Source organism: Vidua chalybeata, chromosome 6, assembly GCF_026979565.1.
Source record: "Vidua chalybeata isolate OUT-0048 chromosome 6, bVidCha1 merged haplotype, whole genome shotgun sequence".
NCBI lineage: Eukaryota > Metazoa > Chordata > Aves > Passeriformes > Viduidae > Vidua > Vidua chalybeata.
The window spans coordinates 5060156-5082728 of record NC_071535.1 but is presented as its reverse complement, the minus strand read 5'-3'; the positions used below and the strand labels follow the sequence as shown (position 1 = coordinate 5082728).

Sequence of the window (22573 nt, the reverse complement as noted above, 5' to 3'; positions counted from 1 at the left end):
ACCAGGGCAAGGCTCTGCTTATCCACCAGGGAGTGACGAGTGAGCATCCCCTGCCCACTCTCCTGTTGATCCAGACCAGTGCCTGTAATTTGTTCACATCCCTTCTCCCCTCCCATTTAAATCCCGGGCATGGCAGGCCTCTGTCTAACAATAATACAGGGATTTCAGGGGTATTTATGAGAGGCTTAAAACTTAATCCTACATGAGCAAGGTAAGCCTGCTCTTGGCCTAAAATGTGGATGGAAAATCTGGTGCCATTGCTACAGCAGGAGAAAAGAGACATTTACAGCAATGAGCACCCTTTGAGTGGGGCCAGGGACTGCCAGCACTGCCCAGCCACCACCTGCAGCCAGGTGAGGGCAACAGTGACAAATCAGGGAATCACAGAACCCTCAAATGGTTTAGGTTGGCAGGAGCCTTAAAGATCAGCTGGTTCCAATGCCCCTGCTGTCACCAGGAAAACCTGCCACCAGTTGCTCCAAATCCCATCCAACCTGGCCTGAAAAAATTCCAGGGATGGGGCATCCACAGCTTCTCTGGGCAACCTGTGCCAGCGTTTCAACACCCTCACTGTAAAAACCTTCTTCCTTTAATCTAACCTAAATAAACTTCCAGTTTGAAATTATTACCCCTTGTCCTACTGCAACAGCCCCTACTGTAAAGTCTGTCCTGATCTGTTTGATAAGCCCCCTTTAGGTACTGGGAGGGGCTCTAAGGAGATGGTGAGCAGCCCCTCACCCCTGCAAGGCCAACCTCAGTGCCCACAGAGTTCCATGTGGCCCTGATGTGCTGGCAGGGATGAGCATGGGGTTGGGGACACCCATGTGAGTTGTGGGGACACCCAAGTGAGTTGTGGGGCCACTCCCTCCAGCCTGAATGGGCTGGGGACCAAAGACTGTCTTTTCCCAAGGTCAATCCAGGAACAGGCCCATTTCTGTGACACCCCAAATACCACCTGGCATCCCAAGAGAGCTGTGTCCTTCCCCCAACTCCTCCCCATCCTGCAGGAGAGGGAGAGGCTCAGCACCCAACAAGTCTCTTACTTTTTTCTTGCTGCAGTAGATCTGCCACTTCTTCTCCGCCGGCAGCGCAAACATGGCCTCTCTGTGCTTGTCCGTGAGGTCAAGCTCATCCTGGAAAGGGGAGAAGAAACACAAAACATGCACCATGAGTACACAAACAGGTGATGGCACAGACACAACCCCCCAGAGAAGCAGTGTAAATCCATGTGGGGTCACACCACAGCGCAGCAGTGACCCCACAGCATCACCCCGTGACTCTCGATTTGTCGGGGCAGTGATGCCAATTCTCATCCTGCTCTTGCTGACCTCTCCTGACTCTGGGCTGCAAACTTCCCTGCCTTGCCCCTCCCAGACACCTCCTTCATTGCTTCTAAAGGCTGTAAGTGTTTTGGAAAGGACACCCATGAAGCCATCACGGCTGCCCACAAGACTCCCACTGACAGCTTCAGGTGAGCAGCCTCATCTAAGTCACACACAGCAAAGAAAAATTCAAACAGGACCTTTCTTTTTTATCATCATTACTTCACTGGAGCACCTCACCCCAAGTGGTCCAGCCCATTTCCATTGCTGACACCCTCACATCATCAAAAACTGTGGTGTTTGGCTTTTGCTTTGTTTTCCTACAGCTAAAAATAGAAAGCTCTTTTCCTAATACCTACGGTTCATAAAGAGGTACATCCTCTCCATCAAAACTGGATCATGCACTGCCTGGCAGAGATAAAGCTGTTTACTGACTGAAGCCTTTATTGGTTTATCTGATGTTTTAAAGTACACATCCATTTTTGCTTTGGAAGCTCGGTTAGCAGCGTGCCCTCCGCTGGGATGCCCGAGTATTATCAAAGCCTCATCGCTTCCTGGTGCTCGATGTAGGTCAAAGCTTTTATGAGGGAGCTAAATAAAACATTCAGGCAGGGCTGGGAGGCTCGTTGCTAAAGCCAACATTGGTCTTAGAAGCATGGGTGTCTCTTAAAATCACCAGCACTGATGATAATCCTCATGCTGGAGGGGTTTGGGGGCAGCCTTGAGAGGCTGTAGAAGGTCACAGGAAAGCCCTGCCATAGCTTCAAGCCAAGTCATCCCACCCAGACTGTGGATTTAAGAGGCTCCCCATTAAAAATTACACATTTAATTCCAAGAATCAAAAAACCCCATTTGGAGAGCTGTTAAAGCTTCCCTGCCTGAACAATAACACTAAAACAACTAAAACTGGCAGCTTCTGTACCCCAGCCAAAGGCTCATTTGCGGAAGGCTGAGCAAGATGCCTCTGGCAAAAGATGGGTCCCAGCATCAGCAAGCCCACAGGCCACCAAGAAATTCAGCTGATAAAATTCAAGCTCATGCTCTATCCAGTAGCCAAGGAAGGGAGCTTTCAGCCCTGTTGTAACCCAAACCTAGGGGCCCTCCAGCACAACAGCTAGTGACAGAGGGCTGCTAGCAGTCCCAAACATCTCAGAAAGGCTTATCTATCCACTGCAGGTATTCAGTTCTCTTCTTGTTGAAATTACTCCTCAAAATGAAAGGTGTTGCAGAGTTTTTTTCTATTACACATTCATTGAGGAGGCTTTGCCTCTTCCCTGACGTTTTTGCCCCAAATCTTCAAACCACCATGATGATACTGCTGGAGTTCTGGAAGCACACTTGGACACCTTTACAACAGAAAAACCCATGCTGCTGCAAGAGTGACTGGGGAAAAAGAGAGGACTGGGAAAACCTGAGCTCAGTGCAAGACACATCTCATCCTCCTGCACCCAGGGAGGAGAACCTGGGCTAGGGACTACTCCAACGAGTGCCATGCTCAAACATTCCCGTGTCCTTACAGTTTGGGAGGTCAGAGATTCCTATCAAGCAATCAACCTCCACCCCAGCCTCGGGCAAGTCTCATTACCCTTCCATGCCTCAAAATCAAAACTGCACTTCCCCGTTGTCTCCTCAGGCTACGAGCCAGTCAAACATCCAAGCTCTGCTTCAGCCTCAGATCAAAGAAATCACAGAATGGTTTGGGTTGGGACAGACCTTAAAAATCATCTAGTTCCAACATTCTCCACCCTCTAAACCAGGTTGCTCAGGGTCCCATACAACCTGGCCTTGAACACTTTTTTGAAAGTCTAAAGGTGACCAACAGGATGACACCCACACAGGCTGAAATTCAGCTCATTGGAAAAGTAAATCTGGGAGTGTGGGGGAGGACAAGGGTCTCTTGATGAGTATTTACCTCTGTGGTGAGGATTTGAGAGAGCACAGGAAACTGCTTTCCACTGTGACCCCACTTTCTGGCCATGTGAATCTGATAACCAGGCCTGAAAGCACCAGCCACGCACATCTGCACTTAGGTCCTTAGAAAAATATTTACTGAAACTTTCAAAATGCCCATACCCTAAAAAGACAACTTGTGCAAATGTAAAGATTTATTAACCAAGGAAAAAAAAATCTAAACCAAGCTGAAGGCTAAGCAGGAGCAAGAAGGGACAAAACAGAAGAACATATTAGGTAGGTGCTGGCACATGACAACGTGCAAACACATCCAAAAAAGGTGCAGAAATGCTTCTAAGTCTCACACAGCACATTTCATCATGCCTCAGCTCTAACACATGCAGTCATCACAGCCCTGCATCACTCAGCAACACCTACCTAATGATATCTTGCAGGATGCTTGGGAGAGGTGTTTGAATAAATACTATGTGGCACCCAGTGAATATGAAAATCCTCATAATCAAAGAGTGACTAACGACTGTTATTCGGAGCCGTAGCAGTGACTCAGCTGTGAGGAGTCAGGTCTTTGCTGGTTTTTACGTGTATGGGGATTCCTGCAGCCACCTCCAGCCCTTTGCTTAGGCTCACTGATGTGCATCTCAGTGCAGGCTGCTTAGAAACTGCCCTTTCCAACTCCAAAAGATCAAGGAAGGACAGGAACAACACCTGATTTCTAGGGGCTCATCGTCCACTGTAGAAATGCAGCTCCCACAAAGCCTTTAACAATCGACCGGAGCGCAGCGAGGCAGAGAAGCTGTGCAGAAACTCACACCCATATGGGCCTTCAATTAATAATCATGAGCTTGATAATTAGGTGATTCTAACTGGAAATTCATTTTATGGGCCATTTGCAATCCACGCAGTCCCACCACAGCGTGTGATGCTGTTGAAGAGCAAGAAGACAACCAGTGGGTCGGTGTCCATCACCCTCACAGCCCTCACCCCTCACCTTTCACAGCTCTGCCCCTTCCACCTGGCTGCCTCCCATGTCAGGATCTGCCAGCTTCACTATTTTTAATACTGTTCTGGAATCAGGTCAGTGGCATAAAAAATAACAGCCTCGTTTTACCACCAAAAGGAAGTCTCTGCCCAGAGTGTTTTTACTGGAAAGAGATATGCTACTCTTAAATATTTATCCTGCACAGCTAAACTATTCACCTTTACATCAGGAAACAGGTTTCCACATTAAATCTTTATTTGAATATGGTTTTAAAAAAAACTCACAGGGAAGCTTTGATTCTCAGTGTGTATTTTACTATTTCTAGGAGGTACAATACTTCCACGCTGTGTGCTCTGCTGACAGCTCTCCATCCCAGCCAAGCAAACCTCACCTCCTCTCTCTGAGCACAGCACGGGCTCCACTGAAAATGAGATCTCACAGCATTCTCCTAAAGCTACCTAAGAAACGTGTGGCTCAGCTCAGCACACGGTGAGCACAACACTGTGGGCCAAACAAGTGGTCCATAGCTCTCCCTTGGAGGACACACAGCAGCACTCAGGGATGGATGTTCCCATGGCCTGCACCTCCCCGAGCTGGCTACTCGATGGTATGAGGAGCCCTGTGGTCAATCAACCCCCTGGTCACGCAGGGCCACTGCCCAGGGCCATGTACAGATGGCTTTTTGAGTATCTCCAAGGAGGGAGATGTCACCACCACCTCTCTGGCTGGTAGCCACTGCCATCTCCTACCACCTCCTGAAGGCAAAGCCAGATCGAGCCAAAAAACCACTGGAAGAAATGCTCGACCCTCCCAGCAGGAAAAGCACCAAGTCCAGCCTCAGACTCACAGCACAGTCCTTTGAGACAAACTCCTGTCCCTGCCACTTCACTCATGCCATGTTTTAATGAGCACCTTCCACAGACTGAGAGCCACAGGCATCAGTGGGGGCAACAGGAGGGAGACAGCAGGATGCTGCAAATCTCCTGACTTCAGGAATGACTTCCAGGATGGGCTCCTGGAGCTGGGTGAGCCCAAAAGCTGCCCACCCATGTCCACAAGACCACAGCGTGACCAGCATGGGTTCTTCCCCTACATCCCACAGGTCCTTCGTGCCATCAAACATTCTGCATGAAGCATCTGGGGAGTAGAGATTAAATAAGGAACAACTTCCTACAGAGGGGTCTGCAACTCCCAAATATCCTTACAGGTTGTAAGAAAAGAAGATGAAAAACCTTTAAATCCAATGTACCTTTCTGGTTGATAAATTGTGTAAGTTTAGTTCATGGAGGAGACTGGGGGTCACCCACTGCCATAACTGAAATAATGATTATTTAAAATTTGCTGGTTTGTGCTGGGTTTCTATGTACATACATATGACAGAAAAGGTTGTTTTGGGCAGGACCATAAAGACCAGCTAGCTTAAACACATTCCCTGTGAGCAGGGATGCCACACACTAGACCAAGCTTCTCCAAGTCCCATCCAACCTGGCTTTAAAACTTCCAGGGATGAGGAATCCACAAATTCTCTCTCTCTGGATTCACTTATACACACCCGTGTGCATATATATATACACATATATATATATATATACACACATATAGAAAGATGTCACTGGATCAGTAAATGACCAACATAATAAATAGCAAGTGAATTTACTCCTGGTGGATGGATGCACAAACTTTATAAACTTCTTTAAGTGAGGCTACAGCATGTAAAGATGAGATCTCTTGCATCATCAAATGAAGCATGAGAGAGATCCAAGAATGTTCAAAATGTTTGGGAAAAAATAGAAGGAAAAAACAAAGTGTGAACTTTTTGGCAATGTTTGGCATTAAGGGGTCCAGCATGGGAATTAAAATTCAATAAATAATGACCTGTTGAAGCCTGCACCACCTTCCTTTCTCAGGGGTCATATTGCTTTTTCACTCTCTTCCAGGCATTCTTCTCCAAGTTCATCAATTTGATTTATCCCAGAACGCTGTGGTGTCAGGGGAAATGGCAATCAGCATTTTTCCCCCCATTCCTCATCTCATGTTTTTCCGCTGCCCACGTGGCCGGAGCAGCAGCTGCTGCTTCCACTGCCGGCCCTGCTGCCTTCAGCAAACCCCTGCCTCAGAACACAGCTCCTTATTTTCCTTTCAAGCTGTTTTCATGGAAAAAAAAAGACATATTAATCCTTATTAACCAATGGCTGCTACAAACAACCCCCTGCCTCCACACCCACCCTGTGCCGCAGGAGGAGCTCCTCCAGCTGCAGCTTTATTTAGGCAACTACAATTCTCAGTGTATGCAGATTTATCTCAGGGTTTTTTTAAAAAAGTATTTTGTTTTTATTATCACTAATAAAAATGCCTCCTCCTCAGCACACTTCTTTTCAGCTACAGTACCCTGAGAGCTTAAAAACAACTCCTCAGACAAGCCAACCCCTGCTAATATTATCACTGTGTATTTTTAATTTCTCCATGACAACTTGCAGCTGCAATTACAGAACATGAACAAAAATCAACTATTCATATTTCTAATGAATAAGCATAACAGATAAAAGATTATTATTCATTTTGCCTTTATGAATTTCCTGAATAAAGGAAATTGCTTACAGCCAAGTGAATGAGTAGCAGCAACAAGGAATAACAGAAGCACTTGGAAGTGCTCATGCCTAGTTAACCTCCTCCCACAATGAATTTTTCTTCCTAGTCTCAGAAAGACCCCAATCCACCCTGATCAGTTATTGACCTGAACACGTTGGACAGACATAAATGAAATATATATTCCTTCCTCCTTCTGCAGGAAAGATTATGGCCATCAATAGCTGATTTAGCCCTTCAATAAACTCCAGCTGCAGCTGATTCATGTTCCCATCGGTTCAGACACCTAACTGAGGCAGACAGCATGTAATGCTTTAATATTTTAATTCAATCATTATTTTAATAGGCTAAAGGTTTCAAAGCTGCTCATATTTCAATATGACTGTATTTTAAGAGAGGTATCCATTAAGTTTCTCCTTTTTTGTTCTCATATATATAAATATATATATATACTTTTTTTTTCTAATGTTATTTATTGAGCTCAGCCTCCTGTGACCTTTTCACCGACCTCATCTGGAAAACCTTTCTCCCATTTTAATTAACCCAGGGTACTTTTCCAGCCTGAGTTATTGATCTACACAGTTTCACCCTGCAGAGCACTCTCAGATCCAGAAGCCCTGCAGGTGCATCACCAGCGTGCTTTTTCCACACAATTGTACATACACCCTGGAAAAACAACAAAAATAGGTCTCAGCCTGTTATCTACTACTGTTACAGCTCAAATGGATTCAATCCCATCAACCAGAGCTGGGGATGGCTGTCCTTTGGTGGGAGCACCTCCTACCACAACAAAGCATAGAGCTGGAAAATAGGTAAGGTTTCAAACGTGGACCTCTCACCTCTTTACAGAACTCAAACAGCAGCTCCCTTTTCAGTCAGATTTTACACTGCCTCTGCTGCTGGCATCCCAGGGAGCTGCTCAAGCTGGAAATCAAGCCAGCAGGTCAAGAGTGGCTCCAGATGTCCCCTGCCTGACAGGGATGCTCAGGTAGGAACACTGTGGATGGTTGCTCTGGGGCTAAACTGCGCCAAGGTTTCCCCAGATAATGCTCTGGGAAGGGTTTCAAAAGGGGCTGGATGGAATCAGAGGCTACAAAACCCCACATCAACTTGATCCTGGAAGTTTCCCAAGAGGTACCTTGGGAACTAAAGACTGCAGCCACAGGAAGCAGAAGCCAGCTGTAGTCTGATGCTGATGGAGCAACAGAGGATGGAAATGGATGGGACGAGTCTTCATCCCCCACAGGCCTGGCTTCGGTCACACCTGGAATCCTAACAGCATTTTTAAGAACTTACCCAGGTGCAAAGCAGAGCCACCCTAAGAGGAGGATTCTTCTGACCAAGGCTGGATGAGACTTGGAGCAACCTGGTCTGGTAGAAGGTGTCCCTGACCATGGCAGGGGGGCTGGAATGAGATGACCTTTAAGGTCCCTTCCAGCCCAAACCATTCTGTGATTTCTATGACTTTGGGGTCTGACACCCACTAAGATGTCACCTGCACACAGGCATAGCCTGGCTTATAGATGTTGGGTGTGGCTGGGAAAGGGAAGCTGATCCCTGTAAATAACGGTATTGATTTGAACGCTGGAGTTCATGGGAATTGGGATCACTGGGCACTCAGGCAGGATCCTCCCTGCAGGGCTGCGAAAGCCTCTGCTGCCAAAAGCTGACCTTGGTGATGTTCCCACGCTGAGGAACACCCAGACTCTGCCAACAACAGATACTACAGCAGCATGGACAGCTTCCACTTGTATCTGCAAATGGATACAAGGCAGGCACAGGCTACTCCAAGCAGGAATGCTTCCAGCTGAGTGAGCATGGTGATAGAGCACAACTCATCTGCTGTCCAATCCTGCTCGTAGCTCCAGCAACACCACCCAAGCACCGTGCAGTGAGGAAGAAGACTGCTGCTGGAGCAGATTCCCTGTCCAAGGAGGCTGGTACCCTCCATGGTGACCTGTGCCAGAAATACTCGAGCAAGTGCAAGCCAAAAACCTAAATGCCTCAATTAAGGTCACCGATGCGTTACCAAATGAGCTGCCAGGCATCTCCCAGGGATGTGGCCTCCTCTTTTATGAAGTGCAAAGTGGAAAGCATTTAGCAGGTAGGCTGTATTATTTTTCCACTTCACTTGGACTTCTCCTGGAAACAAAGGGGTTCCTTATGTGCTCTCTGCCTTCAGCTGAGATTCACATTGTGCTGTAACATGGCCCCTTTGTAGAATCAGGTTGGGAACAGCAAGTTTTTTGGGCAAGCCCCCACGCTGGTTTGTAGCAGTAACAGATACTGCAATTACAGAGCTGTTCCTGCTGAAATACAGAGTTCCTTGGTGGATTGGTTCATTCAGGTCCAGGGAACACACGTAGGCAGGAAACCCTTATTTTCTGACCCAGTAGGTGTGTGACTTCTCTATCAGATGCTTGCCTATCAAAAGGTACATTTAGAGATTATCTGGGAGGGTGTTAACAACACAAGGTGATGAAAACAAGCGCCGTGAGCGCCGGGCTGGGATGGGAGCCTGGCAGGTCCAGACTGCTCACATCAGAAAAACAAAAACTGGGCAGCCTGGTAAAAGCTTCCGTATGGCACACGGATCCTCGCAGAGTGAATTTAAAAGCAGATGTTACCGGTCTTTGGTTTGCCTTCTTGGAAGTGATTCGTAAGCCAAAGGAGCTTGGTTCTGGGAGACAGCAGTGGGATGGGGTCAGGAGCTCCACGCTCAGCATCTGGCTCTGGATGGACTCTGCAGAAAGGGGTGGCTTGCCCAGGACACGAGGGCTACTGCAGTTGCAACTTTTTTCCAAACACCAACCACATGCTTTTCTTTGCAGATATAGGGGAAATGGCTTTGGTCATCATTCAGTGGTTCTCAAAATCCTGAAGTCCTCAATGCTGGAAGGACCAGGCAGCAAAATACGACAGCTGACCTGAAAGCATGAAATGCAAAGCTTGGCTTTGCAGCTGATCCCTCAGCTGCTACTTAAAAGCCATGTTGTTTTGCAAAGCCCAAAACCTCATACTTTCTCCTTATTGGATTAGAAACCAGGGGGAAAAGCACATTGCTGAAGTTCCTAAGTACAATGCAGATTGCCAGCAATGAGTTCCCAACCCAGAGCTGTTATTGACACACAGCAGTGCTCACACTGACCACACCACCATTCCTCCTCACGTTTATATGCTCCCTGCTCAAGTAGCATATAAAACAGCCATCATCCAGCATGCCAAGAGGAAGGCAAGGCACAGCTCCAAGGGACAGTTATGCTTGGAGAATCCTGCCCCAGCACTGCAAACCACGAGCCACAGACCTATGGACCACCATGAAGCATTTAGCATTTCAAAGATAACAGATTTAATGTTTGTGACAGGGGATGCTATCTCCGAACTATCTCCTGATAGCATCCAGAGAGCAGCTCAGATGAAATGCATTAGTTGCCCCAAGTACAGCAAAAAAAAACAAATGCTGTGATAAATCTTATAAGCTGCCAGAGACCTTTTTATTGTTCCTCAGGCTCACAAGTTTCCACTACTTCATAAAGCAGCAGGGAGGGGATGCAGCCGCCTTCCATGTGAGGGGAAGGCAAAAAGCCCAGGCAACATCAGTGGGCAAAGGCCTGCACCCATCCTGAGTCTGGGCGACTGGGGACACTGCACAGCCACAAGCCTCCTGCTGTCACCTCCCCACATCCCAAAAAACTTGTCAGCTGCTGGAGGCTGGGCAGAGGCACCAGGGAAGGTTACCTGCTCTGGTTTCACAGCCTAAAAACGGGCTGCTGCACATCACAGGCAGGATGCAGGGCAGGATGGAGGTTGCTCTAATTTCTTCTGCTTCACTAACTCAGAAGTGAAAAGGCTGCGAAGCCCCAGTGGGAGCAGTAAATGGAATTTCCTCAAAGCCTGGGCAAGACAAGCATTGAGGAATGTCTGGGGCAGCATCTCCTCTGAACCCATCCCTCCAGCAGCAGGGATGCAGGCTGGCAGCAGGGTGTGGGATCACATGGGGCAGCATCTTGTGCTTCAGGGGCAAGCAAAGCCACACCAGACTCAGCAGCTCCTCTTGAGCATCTAAGCTATGTCAGTAGCCACCAGAGCATCACTCTCATTCTGCAGGGATGGAGAAGCCCCTGTGACCCACCCCATTGTGAGGAGAGCCAGAGAGGGCCCCTGGGTCACACTGGGGCTCCTCCTATCCTCTCCAAACCAAGCCATCCCAGCCCCCTGCCCGGTGCACACCACCACACACAGAGCATTTCATTACGAGCCTTGGAGTGACAAGGAGTGTTAAGCAGATATAAAGGACATCAGTCATTCACCCATCTGGTGGAAAGTCTAGTTGCTGGCGGAAAATAGAGAGGATTGTTATGGCAAGATCTACCATATGGCACCATTATGTGGAGCTTTGCAAGTGCTTTCTCTGAGCATGCAAGCAAGACTTCAGCCTTTGAAGAAATGTTGTATTGTTAGCCTGGATACGCAGGAGCCTCTTGAAAGAAGCTGTGGCAGATGGCACAGCTTTGTTCTCTTGGTTCGCAGGCGGTTCGTGCAACCCCAGATTTCCTCCTCTCTGGGGCACAGGGATCAGTGATCCTCCTGATGTGTCCTATGGGAGGACTGATGGCTCCTGAAACTCCTTTAATCCAATGGATGCTGCCTGGCAGGTGCCACACCTCTGCACGAGCCTCAGGAAGCAAACACCGCCTACCCGAGCAGGCAGGACACAGCGGTGTTGAGGCACGGAAAGCTGCACAAAATCATAAAGCATTGCCCCAGCCAGAGGAGCTGCAAATCAGTAAATCTTGCTGAAATACTCTGCTTTTGTTTGTGCCTCCCTGCCAGCACCTGCTCCTCCCTGGGTGGCTGAGCCTGGCCGGAGCCCCGGCAGGACAGGGGACAAAGAAAAGCCTTTCAGACAGGGCCGGTGCCTGCTTGAGCGACATCCCAACAATGCTCCAACAAAACCCATTCAGACCAGGCTGGGGGAGAGGCAGAGAAAGGGAAAAGGTTCCTCTGGGAGGAAGCAGTGATCAGTCATTGACCACCACAACAACATCTGCATCTGCCCTGAGCCAGGGAAAAGCCCCTGCCTGCTGCATACGGCTGGCTGGGACAGGGAGCATCGTCCCTGCAGCCCGGGATGAAGATCAGGCATTTCTTACTGCTGAAATTTGTGCCCAGGTGAAAAAAACATCCCATTTCCCCATTGTTTCTAATGCAACTAAGTGAAAAACACTTGCACAGACACAGAATAAACCCCCTAACTATTTATCTGTTCTACTGACCTACCCCAATTAAAATCCAACGTGTCCATCTAACACAAAACAGGCCAAAAAAACAGACACTGGGAGAGCAGCCCAAGCCTTTAGCTGACCTTGGAGTCACAGCTGCTCCACATCCCTCTGCAGCTCAGGCCCTCACCCTGTGCTGCTGGCATGGGACAATCACCAATTTCTCACACTACGGATGTTTCCTGCCTCAGATCAACAAGGCACACTTAAAACCACACAAAGCTCTGGGAATATTTTGCAGGATGGCTCCAAACAGAAAGGGACTTCGCCCTTCGATGTAAGCAGCAGGCTGGGATCTGTGGAGCAGGGATTCCACTCTGTTGTTTGTATCTGCAGGAGGATTGTCCATGCCTCCTGCTGCAATGTCCCCAGAGATACCCCCCATCCCAGGCCTGAAATCCTCCATCCCTCCACTCTCATCCCTGATGCAAACAAGTGGAGTAGAAAAGTCAGGATTAAGCTGCAAGGGAAGAGTTGGCAAAGGACCAACTCCAGCTGGCAAAGCCTCCAGACCCGCTCTAACCCCTTTAACTTCCCTCAACCCAATGGGCTGAGACAGCCAAGGACTTTGGAGCCTCAGTCCCACAGAGGCACAAGCCATCCCACCCAGGAGGGCCGAGCACGACGGCATCAGGCTCCTGCAGGCGTAAAGATCAGCCCAGCAGCTCTGAGTGCTTTCTCTGTCTCTCTTCCAAATGTTACACAGTGGGTTTGTAGAGGAACAGTGGGATATTTTCCAAACCATTTAACTAATGCTGAAATCTAACACCCAACACCAACAGGTTACAGAGAGCAAGAAGGAGCCGTTGTAAGGACACAGGGGGGATTTACAACTGCACTCCCCTGAATGGGAATCTGCCTTCTTGTGCCCACAGGGCAGAGCTTGGCTTCCCTCTCCCTCCCACCCAGTGCTGGCTTGGGTTGAGATCTGCCTGATGGGTTTTTTGGGGAGCCAGGGGGTTGCAGCTGCTTGTGCAGGAGCACAGTGGGCACCCATTGTCCCCCTCCCTGCATGAGTTCAGTCCCCAGGGAGCTCCTGCTGCCAGCATGCCCTGGAGCAGCAGCTGCCTCTGGGCCTTTTTCTCACCCTTGGCTGGGGAAAAAACAACTAAAAATCTCCTCAGCACGGAGAAGGGTTGGGGAGCAGAAGGATCACACCAGGGTGTGCCCCAGGCTGGACTGGCTCCTGCCTTGCTGCACACACAGAGGTTCCCTGTGGCACTGCCACTGCACAAAGCATCTGGATGAGTTTGGAAGAGATGTTTTGAAAATCCTGGGCTGAGATGAGGTGCATGGGTTTGGTGGAGCTCCAGAGATGCCTCCAGAGATGCCTCCTTCAGCCCAACAAGGCTTTGGCTGGGGCATGGGAAAAGCGATCCATGGGAAGAATTTCCCCAGGAAAACTTGTTTTTTGGACAAGTTATCAGTGGAGAATAAACTGGGACAGAGACAGCCACTTCTCCTGAACAAACTCAACCTGACCAGAAGAGTTCTGCTGCAGGGACACCTCATCCCCACTGTGCTGTGTTGATGCCCTGGTCTGCCACACCCTTGGAGAAGGATGTCTTGGCAAAACCAGCTTTTATAATACAACCTGGAGCTTTCCTCTGCCAAGAGGCCTGGCTCAGCAGATCCATGCTGCCTGGCATCTAATGGGATGTGCTACACCTTGAGATGTGACTGACCAGTGTCACAATTCCCAGCTCCCTCTGCACCCAAGCACTGTAGGAAAAGCTCATTTCACTGCTGAATGAACTCAAAGTAGAACGCCATCCAAAATACCACACCAAAATGTTTTTGCTGAGAGGAAATTAAAGCTTTTTTTGGCTGTCAATATTTTTATTAATCCATGTTTTTCCAAGCTTTGGAACCAAGGGTTCCAAGAAACAATATCCTGACTTTCCAAATCTCAGTGTAGCCCACACCTGACAATTTCTGTGAAGCTGATTGCCCAGCAAGTAAAGTCACTTTGCACCTATGGGGAACATCCTGCTTTACCAGCTTGGACCCAACCCCCTGCTATAAGAAATTAAGAGTTTCTAATGAGAGAGACCACCCCAAAACGGCAGGACTTCAAGGAGGAGCAGAACTCAGGATTCAGCAACAGCAGCCTCCTTTCACACCAAAGTTTGCCTGAAAACTCAGAACTGGGGAGACTGCAAAGAGGGGGTTGAGGGGAAAGAGGGAAAAACCCCAAAACTAAAACTGAAATTAAGAAGTGTCCTACTTACCACCAGCTCGGTGAACATGGCATCCAGCTCCTCCACCGGCGGCATGGGCAGCGAGGGCTCCATGGTCTGCAGGGCGAAGCTGCTGTCATTGCGCAGCCGGTACGTGATCTCGGGGTGGTCGCTGCTGCGGAAGCAGCAGAAGATGAAGGAGATCCCCCGGCCGCTCCTCTTCCTCGGGGCCATGGCCGCAATCCTCTGTGTGCCTCCCTCCTGGGCACTAGATCCTGCGGGGAAGAGAAGAGAGGAGGCTCGAGCAGCCGCCCCGCAGCGCTGCGCTCCCGTCCCGCGGTGGGAGGAGGAACCGAGCCACCCACGCGCTCGGCACGGAGGGGAAGAGCAGAGACAGTTTTCATGCCAAATATTTCTGCTCAGATTTGACGTTTACGGTCCTGGCAACCTTGACGACCACGCAAATTAAAAAGATGCATTTGCTTTGCCTCGTGCCAGAGCTGGCAGCCGCAGGGGTCACGCCACTGTCCCCGTGGGATGAGGAGTCCTGGACCCCACCGCTGTTGCCAATCCCAGCAAATCTGCACCAATCTCCCCATGCCATGGCAGCCAGGCCAGCCCCCCTCATACCCACACCTCACAACCCTTCATGCCAGGCGTATGGAAAATTCAGGGAACTGCTGTCAGAACAGCTGGATGTGCTTGGGGCCACCAGGTCCTGATCACAGATGATTCAATCCTTGAAGACCTCATGTGGCTCAGCATGCCCTGAGCTACAGACAGCAGCAGAGCTGAAAAAATATCCTGCATGCTTCCCCCAACTCTTACACGTGTACCTAAACATCCACCAGCAGCCCCTGTACCGCGGCTCCTTTTCATGGAAAGTTTTGCTTGGCTTTAATTAGATAAACCTTACTCGCAGCTCCAGTAAATATTTACAAGAGGCGATTTCAGCTGATAAAAATCACACGGTGCCGGTAGCTCAGATTTTCCTAAGCAGTGCTGACATCGGGCATTGCTCGCCCTGGCGGCTGCTTGGGTTTTGCTGATTTCTGAAACTCTGGTTAGGAGCAAAGCTCAGGGCAGGAACCATGTGCCCTGCCTGCCTCATGACAGCAAGGACCAGGCAAAAGCTGCCCCAAAACTGGGACTCCTAAGTCACCAACACAAGAGGAGAGTCACCTATGAGGAATGAGGAGTGTGGAGAAACACTCTAATGAGAAAAATCAACCAGCAAAGTAGGGAATTTTTGGAAGCCTAAACATTTGTCTTACAAAGTTACACACCCACATATTTTATCTCTGCGAAACAAGACACTGAGATGTTAAGAGCCTGGACAAACAGCCAAGGTTGAAATATGGATGACTCAGATTTATTAACAAAACTATGAAGAGACTCGGGGAAAAAAGGTCAGCATTTGGAAAGGAGTGTCTGATCTCCCTGGAGCCTGCCATTCCCTCCAACTATGGATTTATCCAGCAGAATAAACAGCTGCTGTGCCCTGTGGAGAGCCAGGGCCGGGGTCAGACCCCAGGTCAGACCCTGCACCACCACAGCATGGCAAACACTGCCCTCTGAAAGCAGAGAGCTTGCAGAAAATTCAAGCTCTACCCACAGTCCTTTAATAGAGGATTTGACCCTTGAAATGATCTCCATGGCACGCTTCTAGCACATGGTGTAATCATCTGCTGAACCACGAACGATGGGAAACAGCTATTGGATCTTCACGCAGGATAATCCCAGGCTGTGCAATTGCTCTGTGCCCAGCCTGGAGAGTCCCCCCCTTCCTGAAGGGCCCCAAATCTCATTTCACATTTTTACATCTTGGATGTAGAAATATGCAGCCGCTGGAGGAATTTCAGCTGCCATGAAAGCTCTCTCATCACGGCTCCCCGGCAGCCAGCACCGCAGCAAATCCATTAGCTGCCTGCTGGCATCCCCTCGGTGTCAGCAGGGTTTGGGGACCTGCTGCAGAGCTTCTCTCCTAAAGAAGGGAGAGAAACAAAAAGCCAAAGGCACAGGGATTTCTGTTCACTCCAGTATGGGAGAAAACACTGCAGGTTTGGGTTTTCAAGAGCCACAAGGAGCAGGGTTTGAAGGGAGATGCTGGTGGCTGCCCAGCGCTTTGTGCCCAGCACAGGAGCTCTGTCCCAACCTACGCTGGGTCCTCGTTGTGCAAAGTTTGGTCACTTGGTCATTCCAAGTCCGTGGGTACAGCCACACCAGTCCCAAAGCAGCTCCTGCTCCAGGAGCTGGTCTGGAGCAAACAAACCCAACTCTTTCACAGGGCATTTTCCATCCCCGTTTCAACACCATGTCAGCCTCGTCCTTGAAACCTGCTGCTACATACAAGCTCTGACTTGGGCTTACAAAAACGTGTGGAAAGCTTTTATCAGAACAACACCTGCTCTTCAGAGATACGCACTCCTGACAATGTTTTATGAGGAGTCTGAATGACAGACCAAAAGGCAAGGTTTTATTCTGGGGTTTAAAGCAGACAGCCATGTAGCAACCAAGACAAGGTACTTTTGAGCTGCTTCCAGCTCTGGAGCTACTGAGGTTCCTCATTTTCATCTATAAACAATTTAAAAAACCAAACCACCCTATAATGTCGACTGAGTGGGCTGTAGGTTATTAGCAAGCAAGGCTAAAAAAAGGTTAGGGAGAGAATATGTTAGCTACCAGGCAAATAGCATTAAACCTTCAGAAGGCTGATGAATATTCATTGACATGATGGATCAAAATCAAAACACAGCTCCCTGGCAGGTCCTTGGGAGCTGCAGACAGCTCAGCTTGCATCATCAGAACAAAGTCCAGCTACACAGCCTCCTCCTCCCCTGCAAATCCTGCAGAAATTGGTTATTCAAGAAGAAAAAGCAGCAGCCCCTGGCAATCTGGAGGCTTGTGTTAAGGAGAGCAGAAGGGACAAGTTCTATGCCGCATCATATGTTAAGTGTCCTGCTCCCACCTCCTGCTTGTACCTTTGACTGCTAATTAGATCAATAAATTTAAGTCAGATTGTGATCTGATGGTGCCTTCTGGCCTCTAGTATTGAGTGGGCCAGAATAAATTAAGCTTAATTGCCCCTGTATGAACAGAGCCAGGGATGATAGGTTGGGAAAGGTCACTGAGGGAACTTGTAGCCAAGCCCAAATCTCAAGGCAGGACTGATGGGGCTGAATCATTCCCGAACAATTCAGTCTTCACAGAAACAAGGGTGAAAATGTTTTTGTGATGGGCTCAAACTGGAAACCCAGACTGAAGAGAAGGAGGAGAAGGAGCTTAGCTCATGTGTGTGCCCAGGACAGACCAGGACAGATGGAGGCCACCCCGCCTCCTGTCTCTGTGATACACGGAGACAGAAGTTTAGTTCTCCCCAGCCCTAAAAAGAAAAGCATCAAGCCTGCATCGCCCTGAGCAGTGTTTAAATGAAATCAGTCATTAGGAGAAAATTGGACCCTGGTGTCGCTTCCGCCTTTGCTTTAAGGAAAGGAGAGCAGCAATTACCACTTGCATATTCAACAGCCTCCTCAGCAAGCTAAATTAAACTGCGTGGAGCAACGAGCTGCCAAAGCCTGTCTGTGACCGATGCCCCAACCAGCTGGTTGGGAGCCAGCACCGGGATTGCAGCACTGCGGTCTGCAGCCTAAAAATACCCAACAAGGGCACAAACACATGCAAAGCAGCGCGCACGCTCCCCTTCACACCCGCCTCCTCCAAACCCACCCAGGAGCCAGGAGCTAAATCCTCAAACATGAATATTAGCTTGTTGTTTCCCTGGCTCCCCTCCCAAAATGAGGATGCAAGATCCTGAGTTAGCTCTGTCTCTGAATGTGGAGCTTTATTCCAGTGTGCTGCACAAGGAGGGAGTGGTTTTGGTGTAACAGCGCTCACTGACCCTCTCTGCCATGTCCTCACCAATTTCAGCATCTTGGGCCATGCCAAGCTTTGCCTGCCTTTACTCTGCAAGAGCTTCAGCACAGCCTGGGATGCTCCCAAACAATGGAAATACTCCAATTCTCATCCATCACTGCGAAGTGACGTCCTTGGCTGGTGATGGCTGGGAGGCACTTGGCTTCAGCGAGGACTTTAGAAAGACACCATCACTGTCACCAAGTGTTAGAGCCAGGTGCCCTGGACCCGTTTTCTCAGCTCTTAGAAAGCAGGAATTTGGCATTCCACACAGTGCACCCTATAGCTGTCCCACCCCATCACTGAGCAATGCTCATCCCCCCTTGGGGCTTGTCCCCACAAATTCAACATCCAGAGCAGGGCACAGTGCAAGATACCTCACACCATTTCTCTAAATAAACAATTCCAGATGATTTTTCCTCCCGTGTAAGTCACATCCAGACCTCCACAGCAATAAAAAATGGATGCTCCCACAACATTTTTCAGATCAGCTGTACATTTGCAGCATTCCCTGAGCAGCACCAAAGCCCTTCCCAGGCACGTTTTATTTTTTCACCTTACAGACCCAAGACAGTCAGCACCTTCCTTGGCTTCACTCAGTAACCCAATCTCTTCTTGGGTTTGGTTGTGATTGTGAGCCCACCAAAGTGTGTTCATGGTGCTCTGCCCATCCAAAAGGCAGCTGCACATCCCTCTCAAGAGAGAGAAGTACTCCTCCATTTCACATTTGCACCAAATGTGCAAATGAAAATGTGCAATGGTGCATGAAAACACTTTTTATTGGGGGGGGGGGGTCCTAAGTATTATTCAATTTTAAAAATATAAGGTTTGACATTGAGCTCTTGCATGATGAAATGCTCAGAAATAGGATTGCCTTCCCCTGAGCAGGAATCATCTTCCCTCCAACACAGAAGCTTAAGGGATCCAAGCCCATTACCAGCACCTCCACCGTGCTGAGCATGGTGCTGGTATTCCCAGCACAGCTGCTCCTGTTTAAAGCAACCAGAATTATTTTTTTGGCCACAAACTCTCACCCTGATTTCCAAAACCGCCTTTCTCCAGTGCAAAGCTGTTTTCAGGCATAGGCTGTACAGGGGAGCAATGTTTGTGTTTGGTGGAAATCAGTGCATGTCGTCAGGAGGGACCAAAAAGCCCAAAACATTCAGCTAAAAGGCTTTCAACTATTGATTGCCTTATCTCCACCCATCTACTCTCAGAACAGGAGCCCAAAAGGGATGGGAACAGGACCCTTTCCATGATGCAGCTGCCACCAGGAGCCTGACTCATCACTAGTACATCACAAGAGCTGTGATTCTCAGCACATGGAAATCTCAAAGACTTGGGTTTCATGGATTTATAAATACACCTGCCAAATCCTGAATTACCCCCGATCCTCTTTCCTCATCCCAGAAATCCTATTATGCTCTGTGAACCCAACAAAGAGTGTTTTGTGTCTCCATACCGTGCCTGAGCTACCTGGTACCTGAAGGCCACCAGGACACTGCCCCTGATGCCATGAGGAGATGGCTGCAGCCACAGGCTCTCTGCTCTCTCCAGCAAAGCCCCATCTGCCAGCATCATCAAAAACCCAGTGCTTGCCTAAAATGTGTCATCTCCTCTTTCTACTCTTTCCTTTTTATTGTGGAATTTGTCACATCCTGAAGCATACATCTGGGCCTGCTGTCTCACAAGAAAACACTTCGCTCAGCTCAAGGGCAGGTGAGCTCTGGGGGCTTGATGGCCACATCCAGGGTGCAGCAAGAAAAATTAGACCAAGTATATTACAGAGCCAGCGAGGGAAAGACATAGCTTCACAGATTTGTAACACTCCAGAAAAGCCCTCCTTTTTCCACTTTAAACTCACACCTATCAAAAGTGCTGGGAGAGACTTTTTGGTGTGTGTCTGCACGGGGCTCCCACCTGGAGGTGTTGATGCTCTTCAAGGAAAAGAGCAACAACCTCCACGGTGCTGTGGGAGTGCCATGGCCTGGCCTGCCTGTCTCCAGCACACGAGTGAGGTCCCTGCCAAGGGCAGCACACACGCTGCTGCCTCTGTAATCCACTTTTCAGGGGGAAGAGCGTGGTGCACAGCAGGGTGAGACGGGATCTGTCTTAACGCTCTCCAGCTGAAATCAATCCTCGGAGCAGCGCTGCTCGCTTTGGCAAGCCAGCCAAAATCTGGACCAGGCTGATGGTGAGCTGCAGGATGTTCATGCCAGGGCATGGAGACAAGCTTGGATCCAAGGAGAAGCTGAGGGCTTGCAGCATCCATCAGGAGCTGGTCCAGGGAACCCCACACAGCCCTTGATCCCTGTGGTGCATGGCTCGGTGCACGCATTAATCCAACCAGGAAAGACGCTGCTGCAGCAAAACTTTGTTTAGTTTTTGAGGATTAAAAACCAAACCTTGCTGGAAGTTTCCCAGCCATCTAGATGGTGAGCAGCACAGTAACACTGAAGGTCAGAGTTCTCCACTAAAAGGGTAAATTTCATCAGTGACAAGCTGAGATCCTCCAAACCACTACAGACCACTTCTTAGAAGAGCTCCAGCAGATCAGCTCGGGCAAATACCATTTACTTCAGGAATAAGGACAACAACATGGAGCCACAGACAAGACCTAGTTTGCAAACCTATATAAATATATATATTTCTTGATATTCACTAGGGTGAATGAATGACCCAATTTTACAGACACACACATCCCATTTTCCCAGAAACCAGGCGGATTCGTGGTCCTCTTTTCACAGAATCAAACCAAAAAAGTGGGGTGGGCTGGCACTGGTGGAAGGAGGAAAGAGTTTTCAAGTCACATAACGCTCCCTTAAATGCACTCCATGATTTGCATCCTGAAACCAGGCACAACACTTATTCAAGCCCAAGAGACTTTCCAGGAAGGCAGAGCGAGGCAGAGCTGGCTCTCCAGGAAGGATGCTGGGGCATTCCCCTGACCTCCCTGTGTCCCAGACCAGTTCTAAAAGGCAACATGGAGAAAAAAAAAAAAAAAAAGAAAAAACCAAACCAAACCAAACCAAACCAAAAAAAAAAACAGCAGAAAGGAAAGGTGGTGTGAGGGGCAGTGGGTCCCGGTGCTCCCCTCACCCTACTCTTGTTTTGGGGCAGCAGCTGTCAGTGCTGCATTGTGGTGGGGCTCAAAGAGGCAGACACGGCCCTTTCAGAGCTGAGGTTATGTGCAGGGAGGGATTAGCACCCACCCGAGGCTCTCCTGAAAGCCTGAAGCCCTGCAGGGAAGAGCCTCCCAGAATTTCTCCTGTGCCATTTGAACCTGGTGTCTCAGGCAGCCTCTGGGAGTGTCCGGGCTGGGTGATGCCAAGCCTTGTCCAGGCAGCCCTCAAGGACAAAACCAGGTAAGAGAGAGGGATGCAAGACCCCCAGGCAGCTCAGGGGGCTCCTACAGCCTCACTGAGCATCCTGGGGGAGCATCCTGTTCCATCCTGGCTCCATCCCTATCACCCAGCACCAGCACAAGCACCAATCCAGCCCCAGTCCCTTCCCACTGCTGGGTTTGGCCCCAGCTGGGAGAAAACTGCTCATTCAAAGCACAGCACACCTCCAGAAGCTGCTAATTCCAGCTGTAAAGCCCAGCCCAGATATCACAAGTTCTGACTACTCCCTCTGACAATGCAAATGCTGTTAACACAAACTCAGCAGCCTGGCAAGCAAGAGAGGAGCTGCATTTCCCACTGGAGGAGGATATTTGTTTGCCAATTAGCCTCTTCCTGGAGAACAACAGTTCAATCAACAACCTTCCTTTATTTTAATCCTTCCCTTTTTTTCATCCCTGCTCCTCCAATGAATATTTGGGCTGTGAATGTGATTTATTGTATGCAAACCCTCACTGCTGAGCTTTCCATTTCACTGCTCCCCGTTTCAGCAGTAATCCCCGGGGTGAGACTGGCTGAAGGCAGGCAGGTTTTTTTTCCTCTTTTAAAGCCTCTTAATTTGGCCTCACAAAGCGGAGTTTCCAAGTTTCTCAGCAGCAGATGCTTCCAGTCCATCAGCACAGCAACATCTGCCATGGGGCCACCACCACAACAAGGCAACAAGGAGCTACTGGCTAAGTCCCAGAGGGCTTTTTTTTTTTGGGTGGTGTTTGTAGTTTTTTAACACTATCCGTGCTTAAGGTGAGGCTACTGGAACCACAGGTGTTCAGGCATTTTGTGGTGTGGAGCAAGCTGGTTTCTTTCTCTCTCAAAATGGAAACTGGATGAAGGCTGCTGTAAATAGGAATCCTTCCCAGCAGGGACCCTGATGGCTAAATATCATTAAACTTCAAGATACCATTAAACCCACAGTACTGAAGGTGCCCAGAGCAAACAAAACACACTTGTCAGATCTCTCAGCTGGCCTACCCATCTGCAATGCTGATTTTCTTTTAAAGGT

At 49.1% G+C, this 22573-nt stretch overlaps 1 protein-coding gene across 2 annotated transcripts in view; it reads right to left on the bottom strand.

Moving 5' to 3' along the window:
• Positions 1-22573, bottom strand: part of DAAM1 (dishevelled associated activator of morphogenesis 1) — a 91301-nt gene that overhangs the window by 38920 nt on the left and 29808 nt on the right. For both annotated transcript variants that reach the window (XM_053946296.1, XM_053946297.1), the window contains exons 3-4: positions 14312-14535; positions 1044-1133 (exon numbers count right to left, since the gene is read on the bottom strand). In XM_053946296.1, the coding sequence (XP_053802271.1) occupies positions 1044-1133; positions 14312-14494 (273 nt within the window). In that variant the 5' untranslated portion in view covers positions 14495-14535. The remainder of the gene's footprint in view (positions 1-1043; positions 1134-14311; positions 14536-22573) is intronic.